Below are 9820 nucleotides of genomic sequence, written 5' to 3'. Positions count from 1 at the left end.
TAGTAGTAGTAGTAGTAGTATTAGTAGTATTAGTAGTAGTAGTAGTAGTAGTAGTAGTAGTAATCTCTCCTGCTGGAGAGTCTCCACAACGTTACCATCTCCATGGCTTCTTCTCTAGCGAGCTCTCATTGGCTATTTCTGATCACTGTTCTCAAAACATGTCATTGCACATCTCACCACTAAAAATGCATTGTGGATTATGTTCCGTTAAAATCAAACCTGTTTGAAAACATCAGGACGTCTGGAACTGCTCAAAGATGTGATCAGTAGCCCTCAGATTGTGTCTCTGACCAGCTCATAGATGTGATCAGTAGCCCTCAGACTGTGTCTCTGACCAGCTCACATTAAACGTGTGTCGGTGACGGCCGCACAGCCAGAGCAACGACACAGGGACTTGTCAAAGACAGCTAAATCGGGGCCAAAATCATGTAGTGTACATACCCCTTCTTGTACTGTGCCATCCCCACAGCCTCCGCAATGGATTAGTCCACTGAAACGGCGCAAGACAGGTGTCTTGTGCCATAAGTAATATATATAATTTGCTCGACTAAAAAGATGTTGGTCGACCAACAGCCTATCGACCAGTCGACTAAATAGGGTCAGACAATATAGACATTGATTCTTGAAGAATAAATGCCTCAAATGTTTCAACTGTATTTCACCATCAGAAACCAAAACATAAGCTTGTTAAACACCACTGTTCATAAACAAACACTGCATAGCCTCAAAATCTGGTTAAAACTCTAATTTTGACCTCATGGATGGCCAGTCCTTGTATTCATAGTGTAGTGAATTCAGGGGGAAGCCCTGAGCTGGACTCAAACCTGGGTCCAGCGACTGTCAAGCCAACACTTTATAACTGTTATGCCAAGATGTCTGAACTTCTTGACGAGGTCACTAGGTGTTGAGTTAGGGTTGATACAATAGCTTTCTCTATGAATTTGATAGTGGTTACATTTCTCCAGCCCCCATCCCTCAGCTGTTTACCAAACCAAGTGTCTGGGCAGCCATTTTGTTGCTGTAAACAAATCTGTCATTCCACCACTGTTTAGGTAATAAGATGAGGGATGGGCCTGGAGAAATATAACTACTCTTTAATTCATCGACAGACCTATGGATGCAAGGACTGACCATCCATGATAATCAACATTATAGTTTTAACCATGTTGAGGCTATACAGTGTTGATTTACATTGTTTCTAAACATTGGGGTAAAAAAAAGCTTCTTTGGGGTTCTGATGGGGGAAACAGTTGAACTAAGCTCATGAGGCATGTGTTATATTCTTCAAGAATCAATGGCTATAAATAAATAATTTAAAAGTCAAAATATAGATGCAATTGCAAATTTCCCCTTTAACACCACATATCAGTTCAACAACTGCAGAGTTTGTGCCTATGTTTTTAAGACAGTACTTACTAGTGTTATTCAGGGCACGGCTTTTCAAAACCATTTCAGGACTAAGTTCATTGTTAGAACCATTGGACGCCTTAAGATGCCTTTGGGAAACCGGGCCCAGATATCCAGTGTCCTCCTCTTCTTCCTCCTCCTTTTTCGATGTGACAGTCATCTCCCCCTCCTCCTCTTCCACTCCAAAAACAACATCCTCGTCTTTCTCTTCCTCCTCCTCCTCCTCTTTCACGCTGAACGCGTCGTTCTCTTCTTTCACTGTAACGTCTTTATCTTCTTCTTTCACGGTAACAGCCTCACCCTCTACTTGTTTTTGTATTGTAACAGCCTCCTCTTCCTCCTCCTCTTTCACGATAACTTCTTTCTCCGTCCAGCAGACCTCCTCTCCTGTAACAGGAGGAGAGTAGCTTGGTGAGCTCATGGTCCGGGATGTTAGCTAGATAGGCTAATGCTAACTTAATCAGCCCTCTAGCAGACTAAAAACAACAGCACCGTAAATATGAAATTAAATCGGATAACTAACTAGACGACAGAAGTGGGTTTAAAACACAGTGGCTCTACGGAAGCATCTAAAGCTTTATTGGTTCGTCTATTGTGTCTAGCAAGCTACGGAGGTGGCTGACTGTCTGTTGCTGCTGTTGAAAGAAGCGTTCCGTCCACTAGATTATACGTCACACTAGCATCATAACCTAAAAGCCCCAAACGGCCATCTGCTGATTGGAGTGGGCAAAATATCACAGTAAAATATTGTTATGATTATAACATTTGTTGTCACCTTCAATTGTTGCACATTTTCTCATAAAAAGTATATTTGAACACTCTGTCTGATCAGGCAAATTTGCCGAACTCCTAAACGTGGAACCAATCAGAAGTCCCGTACATACCCCTTGTGATGTAGGCAGCCAATGGCCTGCTTTTATCTACGATGTAACTACAGCCTCTTGTGAAAACGTGAGCTGCTGTCTGATGGCAACAACAAAAAAAACAGTCGGTGGTCCTGGAATTCAGAGAGACCTTGGGTAATTACAATAGGGGAAATTTCAATTTGGTTTCTGTGCAAAGTATATGATTGGAWTGATTCTTCAAGCCTGAAGCTTGTTATTTGAAATTAGACATATAATCATGCCAAAACATGATTCAAAAATGCTATTAACTGACATGGATAGCTAGCTAATGAAACACAAATTGACATTTACAGTAGCTGGCTAGGCTATTTCAACTGTAACATTGGCTAGCTTTCAATAAATTGGATAAATGGTCCATGGAGTTACCTCTTCATACTATCAATATAATTATTATTGCATACTGAACATTTCAAATGCACTCTAAAACATATTTATCTAATTTCAGTCTTTGGGAACTAGTAATATCTGTTTCTCTTCACAGCAGCTCACGTTTTCACAAGAAGCTGTAGTTACATCGTATATAAAAGCAGGCCATTGGCTGCCTACATCACAAGGGGTATGTACGGGACCTCTGATTGGTTCCAAGTTTAGGAGTTCGGCAAATATGCCTGAACAGAGAGTGTTAAAATATACTTTTTATGAGAAKATGTGCAACAATTGAAGGTGACAACAAAAGTTATAGTCGTAACAATATTTTACTGTAATATTTTGCCCACTCCAATCAGCAGATGGCGGTTTGGGGCTTTTAGGTTATGCTGCTAGTGTGACGTATAATCTAGTGGACGGAACGCTTCTTTCAACAGCAGCAACAGTTGGTCAGCCACCTCGGTAGCTTGCTAGACAAAATAGACGAACCAATAAAGCTCTTTAGACGCTTTCGTGTATATTAGCCACTGTGTTTTAAACCCTCTCCTGTCATCTAGTTAGTTATCCGATTTAATTTCATATTTATGCTGCTGTTTTTAGTCAGCTAGCTGGCTGGTAAAGTTTGCATTAGCATAGCTAACGTTAGTTAATATCTCCGACCCCGACCATGAGGTCACTAAGCTACTCTCCTGCTACAGAAGAGGTCTGCTGGACGGAGAAAGAAGCTCTCGTGAAAGAGGAGGAGGAAGAGGAGGCTGTTACAATACAAAAACAAGTAGAGGGTGAGGCTGTTACCTGTCTCTTATACACATCTAGATGTGTATAAGAGACAGGTRTTAAACCCTCTCCTGTCATCTAGTTAGTTATCCGATTTAATTTCATATTTATGCTGCTGTTTTTAGTCAGCTAGCTGGCTGGTAAAGTTTGCATTAGCATAGCTAACGTTAGTTAATATCTCCGACCCCGACCATGAGGTCACTAAGCTACTCTCCTGCTACAGAAGAGGTCTGCTGGACGGAGAAAGAAGCTCTCGTGAAAGAGGAGGAGGAAGAGGAGGCTGTTACAATACAAAAACAAGTAGAGGGTGAGGCTGTTACCGTGAAAGAAGAAGAGAAAGATGTATTCAGAGTGAAAGAGGAGGAGGATGTTACAGTAAAAGAAGAGGAGAAAGAGAAGGATGTTACAGTAAAAGAAGAGGAGAAAGAGAAGGATGTTACAGTAAAAGAAGAGGAGGAAGAGAAAGACATTTCAGTGAAAGAAGAGAAAGACGCGTTCAGAGTGAAAGAGGAGGAGGATGTTACAGTAAAAGAAGAAGAGAAAGAGGATGCAGTTTTTGGAGTGGAAGAGGAGGAGGGGGAGATGACTGTCACGTCGAAAAAGGAGGAAGAAGAAGAGGAGGAAACTGGATATCTGGGCCCGGTTCTCCAAAGCCATCTTAAGGCGTCCAATGGTTCTAACAATGAACTTAGCCGTGAAATGGTTTTGAAAAACCGTGCCCTGAATAACACTAGTAAGTACTGTCTTAAAAACAGAGGCACAAACTCTGCAGTTGTTGAACTGATGTGTGGTGTTAAAGGGGAAATCTGCAATTACATCCATATTTTGACTTTTAAATTATTTATTTATAGCCATTGARTCTTGAAGAATATAACACATGCCTCATGAGCTTAGTTCAACTGTTGTACCCCATCAGAACCCCAAATAAGCTTTTTTTACRCCAATGTTTAGAAACAATGTAAATCAACACTGTATAGCCTCAACATGGTTAAAACTATAATGTTGATATCATGGATGGTCAGTCCTTGCATCCATAGGTCTGTCGATGAATTTGAGAATAGTTATATTTCTCCAGCCCCATCCCTCATCTTATTACCAAAACAGTGGTGGAATGACAGCTTTGTTATTGTTTTGACTGCATATTGGTTGATTGATGTGTGGCTTTTTTAAAGGGGCAGACTAGGATTTAAACAGCAACAAAATGGCTGTCCAGAGACTTGGTTTGGTAAACAGCTGAGGGATGGGGGCTGGAGAAATGTAACCACTCTTAAATTCATAGAAAAAGCTATTGTAGCAACCTTAACCCAAAACCTAGTGACCTCGTCAAGAAGTTCAGCTATCTTTGCGTAACAGTTATAAGGTGTTGGCTTGACAGTCGCTGGACCCAGGTTTGAGTTCAGCTCAGGGTTCCCCCTGAATTCACTACACTATGAATACAAGGACTGGACATCCATGATGTCATAATGATAGTTTAACCAGGTTTCTAGCATATATAGTATATTCTAGAATTCATCCATGATGTCATAGTGATAGTTTAACCAGGTTGGTGGCACAGCTAGCACTGCGATGCAGTGCCTTAGACCACTGCGCCACCAGAGATTCTGGGTTCGAGCCCAGGCTGTCGCAGCCGTCGGCGACCGGGAGGTCCATGGGGCGACACACAATTGGTCCAGCGTTGTCCGGGTCAGGGAGGGTTTGGCCGGCAGGGATATCCTTGTCCCATCGCGCACTAGCGACTCCTGTGGCGGGCCCGGGCGCAGTGCACGCTGACCAGGTCGCCAGGTGTACGGTGTTTCCTCTGACACATTGGTGCGGCTGGCTTCCGGGTTGGATGTGCACTGTGTCAAGCAGTGCGGCTTGGTTGGGTTGTGTTTCGGAGGACGCACGGCTCTCGACCTTCGCCTCTCCSGAGTCTGTACGGGAGTTGCAGCGATGAGACAAGACTAACCACTACCAATTGGATATCACGAAATGGGAAAGGGGGGGAATTAAATAACKAAAAAATAAATMAAGCATATGCTAAACTACAGGACTGTTTTGCTAGCACAGACTGGAATATGTTCCGGGATTCTTCCGATGGCATTGAGGAGTACACCACATCAGTTACTGGCTTTATCAATAAGTGCATCGAGGACGTTGTTCCCATAGTGACTGTGGATTGAATCGTACTACATCGGCTCTGACGCTCGTCGGATGTGGCAGGGCCTGCAAACTATTACAGACTACAAAGGGAAGCACAGCCGCGAGCTGCCCAGTGACATGAACCTACCAGACAAGCTAAATGAGAGAGAGATCTAGGACGCACAATGACCTTCCCCTCCTCCCCAGATATCCATTTGCCCATATCCCTCCGCCGAACCTGACCACAACTTCCCTTCCGAATAAAGACCAATGATTTCCCCTCCCTCCCAGATATCATTCTAGGACACAAATGAGCTTTTCCCCTCCCTGCCAGAATCCATTCATAGACAGCAATGACTTCCCCTCCTCCCCAGATATCCATTCTAGGACCACAATGACTTTCCCCTCCGTCCCCAGATAGCTCGCAATTCGTAGGACCACAGATGGACTTCCCCCTGCCTCCCCAGATATCCATCTAGGACCACAATGACTTTCCCCTCCTGCCCTCAGGATATCCATTCTAGGACCGACAATGACTTTCGCCTCGCTCCCCAGATTCCATTCTGACACAAGATTTCCCTCCAGATATCCATCTACACATGACTTTCCCCTCCTCCCCCAGAGAGTCCATTCTAGGACGCACAATGACTTTCCCCTCCTCCCAGATATCCATTCTAGAGCCACAATGACTTTCGCGCTCCTCCCGCAAGATAATCCATTCTGGACCACAATGACTTTCCCTCCTCCCAATATGCCATTCTAGACCACAATGAACCTTCCCCTCCTACCAGATATCCTTCTATGACACAATGACTTTCCCGCTCCTCCCCAGATATCCATTCTAGGACCACAATGACTTCCTCCCTCCTCCCCAAGATATCCATTCTAGGACCACAATGACTTTCCCTCCTCCCCAAATGATCCATTCTATGATCCACAATGACCTTCCCCTCCTTTCCCCTGTGAAATGTCCATGGTCCTCTCTTTTGTCAGCTTGTCCATCTTCTGGGCCTGACCCGCTGTCTCTGATCCTAGGCAATTTCCTCTTATCTGATTAGGTCATGGTTCTTAATTAGCAAACACAAAGTTTCATGACCTAAACTCATTAATACTCACAGTAATCATTCACTAAACAGGATGAAAAAACAACTACAGTTTAACTTGAAACATGTTACATTTTAAACAGAATCCATCAGTGTGACTTTCATAATAATATAACATACTCTCCTATTTCCTTTCGTAGAAGAATCTTATGTGTTACCCCTAAATGTGTGACATCGTCCTCATGGTTTCTCCATGTCTCTTTTTTATCTTCAAGGGGGAGACGAAAGACCCTGATGCAATGCCGGCTAACCAGCATGTCCGTAGGCTTGCCAGGGCCTTGGTGGGGTGAGGAACCGGTCAGGGGCGGTGTCAAGGCAACGAAAGGGAAGTGCGGTCCATTGTCGTGGCACTAGAAAGAGCTCTCTCCAAGGTATGTTGTTAGTGTTCATGATCCTCCATTAAATGCATACTGAAGTCAAAGGCGATGGTATCGTTATACTTGGCTGTCATTATACTGGCTATCTTATACTTGGCTGTATGATACTTTTGCTGCTCATATAACTTTTGGCTTGCATTATACTTTGGCTGTCATTATACTTTGGCTTCATTATCTTTGCCAATTTCTCTAATTATTTATCTCCTCTGTTTCAGTTGCTTCTCGGACTCAACTCGGGCCTGCAAGTTGGCCGGGCACCAGCCGTTTGGTGGAGGCGATTTGCAGACAGCTCTGTCAAATCCATCCCAGCGCCACGCTGCTGCCGGCGTGAAGAAGAGCAGGTGGGCGCTCATTCTGGCAGACTACGTGGCCATCAGGGAGGCAGTGCTGAACAGCCCGAGGTTGATGACCCGGACCAACCTTCAGCTCTTTGAGCTGAATCAAAGGACCATCAGTCAATGGTAAGACATTAACTTATGGAAGACTTGTTACATAAAGCCATGTGACTAATGACAATTTGTGTGACAGCTTTTGTGTTTGTTTTCTCTCTCTGTTTCAGGTACTCCCGGCGTCAGAGGGAAGGATGGTGCTGCAGCAGGGATTGGGTCGCTCCTGCAACCCAGCGTCACCGCCAGCCCCTCCCTGCAACCAAGCCGCTCGCACTACAGGGAGGGAATCCAGGCACTTTCTCCTACGGCCCGGTCCCACGCCAGACACACAGCAAGGAGGCCCCGCCCACGCGCCCATTCTGCCAGCACACCTGGAGCAACAACCTCCCGCACTTCCCGGCCCTCCCAATCCAGGACCACAGACGGGCTCCTCTTTACCTCCTCCGGTGCCAGGACAACGCTTGGAGGAGGAAGAGGATGGCGGAGGACAAAGGGGGACAGCCGGAAGAGAAAGCAACGCGAGCAGTACGTCTGCTCCAAATGCGGGTGCCGAAGCGGCGGAGACGGGGCACAGGCTTCGCGGCGCGTGGCGTTCTGCTCTGTTGCTGCGGGGGTAAGACCGTGGCCCAGTGGCTGGCGGAAATGAAGGACACTAAGGGGCGAGGTGAAGGACACTGAGCCACTGGCTGGGTGGTCGGACGTTTTTATTGTAAATAGTTCCTGTTCCCCTCTACCTGGACCGAGACTGTCCCCTCTACCTGGACCGAGACCTGTTCCCCTCTACAGGGCTGACCGGAGACCTGTTCCCCTCTACCTGGACCGAGACCGTTCCGCCTCTACCTGGAGCCGACGCCCTGTTCCCCTCTACATGGACGCGAGCCCTGTTCCCCTCTACCGACCGAGACCTGTTCCCTCTACGCGGACCGAGATCCTGTCCCCTCTACCTGGACCAGACCTCGGTTCCACTCTACGCTGGACCGAGACCTGTTTCCCCCGACCTGTTCCGTACCTGGACCGAGACCTGTTCACCTCTAGCCTGGACCGAGACCTGTTCCCTGCTACCTTGGACGCGAGACCTGTTCCCCTTCTAACCTGGACCGAGCTTCCCTACCTCGGACTTGAGCGCGGTGTAGAGGCTTGTTTGGTGTGTCGAGGACGCCTCAGAGCATATACTGGGTAGGCGTAACCAGTGGTACCCATGAACCCAATGGTAGCGGTTCTGAGGAACTATATTGTCCTGTAGCTATAAAGCACTGAGCTGGTAGGCAGTAACCCATGGTAACCCCATGGTAGGCAGTTCTGAGGCAAACTATATTGGTCTGTAGTCTGTAAGACTACTGGTAGGGTAACCGCATGGTAAACCCATGGTAACCCCATGTAGGCCAGTTCTGAGGCAACTATATTGTCGTGTAGTCTATTAGACTATGGTCAGGGTACCCATCGGTAACCCGCCATGGTAGGCAGTTCTGAGGAGATATATTGTTCTGTAGTCCTATAGACTACTGGTAGGGTTACTCCCATAGGTAACCCGATGGTAAACCCCATGGTTAGCGGTCTAGACTACTGGTAGGGTAAACCCCAATGTAGGCAGATTCTGAGGAACTATACTTGTCTGTAGTCTAATAAGACTACGTGGTTAGGGGTAACCCCATGGTAGGCAGTCTGAGGAACTATATTGTCTGTAGCTATAAGACTACTGGATAGGGTACCCATGGTATGGTTACGACTACTGTAAGCGGTAAACCCCATGGTAGGGTCTAGACTACTGTAGGTAACCCCATGTAGGCAGTTCTGAGGAACTATATGTCTGTAGTTCTATAAGACTACTGCTGAGGGGTCACCCATCGGTAGGCAGTTTCTGAGGAACTATATTTGTCTATAAGACTACTGGTAAGGGTAACCCATGTAGGGTTAGACTACTGGTGAGGGTAACCCATGGTAAACCATGGTAGGTTAGACTACTGGTAGGGTAACCCATGGTACCATGGTAAGGGTTAGACTACTGGTAGGGTACCTGGTAACCCCATTGGTAACCCATGTAGGCGGTTCTGAGGGAGACACCAGACTAACGTCGTCGGCTGTTCCCAAGCAAAATGCACGTGTTATGAGCACATTAACATTTTATTTACATAGTTCAATAAAAGGACTATATGAGCAAAGACAGACAGATGCGTGATGCACCTGTAAAAAAAAAAAGAAAAGATAAGACAATAAAATATACATGTACAAATCAAACATGAGTTATCAATACATATTCAAGTGAAAACTTGAAATAAGAAACCAATAAAATATTTTAACAAAAATCAAAAAAAAACCCAATGGTTTTATTTTTTTTTACAATACATCTCAAGTGAAAACTCAACTTCATGGTAAGC

The 9820-nt window shown here is 45.6% G+C and overlaps 1 protein-coding gene and 2 long non-coding RNA genes across 3 annotated transcripts in view; 2 read left to right on the top strand and 1 right to left on the bottom strand.

Moving 5' to 3' along the window:
• The first annotated feature begins 3800 nt into the window (after positions 1-3800).
• LOC139027036 (uncharacterized) overlaps positions 3801-9820 on the top strand; it is a 14488-nt gene continuing 8468 nt past the window's right edge. The window contains exons 1-2 of the long non-coding RNA XR_011479065.1: positions 3801-3857; positions 3918-3980. This is a non-coding gene — a long non-coding RNA (uncharacterized lncRNA). The remainder of the gene's footprint in view (positions 3858-3917; positions 3981-9820) is intronic.
• Positions 5022-8091, top strand: LOC139027035 (uncharacterized). Its single transcript, XM_070442232.1, has 5 exons — positions 5022-5138; positions 6895-6965; positions 7272-7517; positions 7616-7891; positions 8001-8091. The coding sequence occupies exons 1-5, from the start codon at positions 5022-5024 to the stop codon at positions 8089-8091; spliced, it is 801 nt and encodes a 266-aa protein (XP_070298333.1).
• Positions 8099-8474, bottom strand: LOC139027034 (uncharacterized). The gene is made up of 3 exons (XR_011479064.1): positions 8455-8474; positions 8246-8285; positions 8099-8215 (listed from the first exon to the last, which is right to left on the bottom strand). It is a non-coding gene; the product is annotated as an uncharacterized lncRNA (long non-coding RNA).

The sequence above is a fragment of the Salvelinus sp. IW2-2015 genome, unplaced genomic scaffold, assembly GCF_002910315.2.
Source record: "Salvelinus sp. IW2-2015 unplaced genomic scaffold, ASM291031v2 Un_scaffold6924, whole genome shotgun sequence".
In the NCBI taxonomy this organism is placed as follows: domain Eukaryota; kingdom Metazoa; phylum Chordata; class Actinopteri; order Salmoniformes; family Salmonidae; genus Salvelinus; species Salvelinus sp. IW2-2015.
Note: the sequence above shows the minus strand (reverse complement) of the source record. Positions and strands in the feature narration are given on the sequence as shown.

Bases quoted from the DNA above. Each gene is read 5' to 3' on its own strand.
- LOC139027035 (XM_070442232.1), top strand. From the start codon at position 5,022: ATGCAGTGCCTTAGACCACTGCGCCACCAGAGATTCTGGGTTCGAGCC. The intron at 5,139-6,894 runs GTCAGGGAGGGT...TTTATCTTCAAG, and splicing joins ATTGGTCCAGCGTTGTCCGG to GGGGAGACGAAAGACCCTGA. The intron at 7,518-7,615 runs GTAAGACATTAA...TCTCTGTTTCAG, and splicing joins CAAAGGACCATCAGTCAATG to GTACTCCCGGCGTCAGAGGG.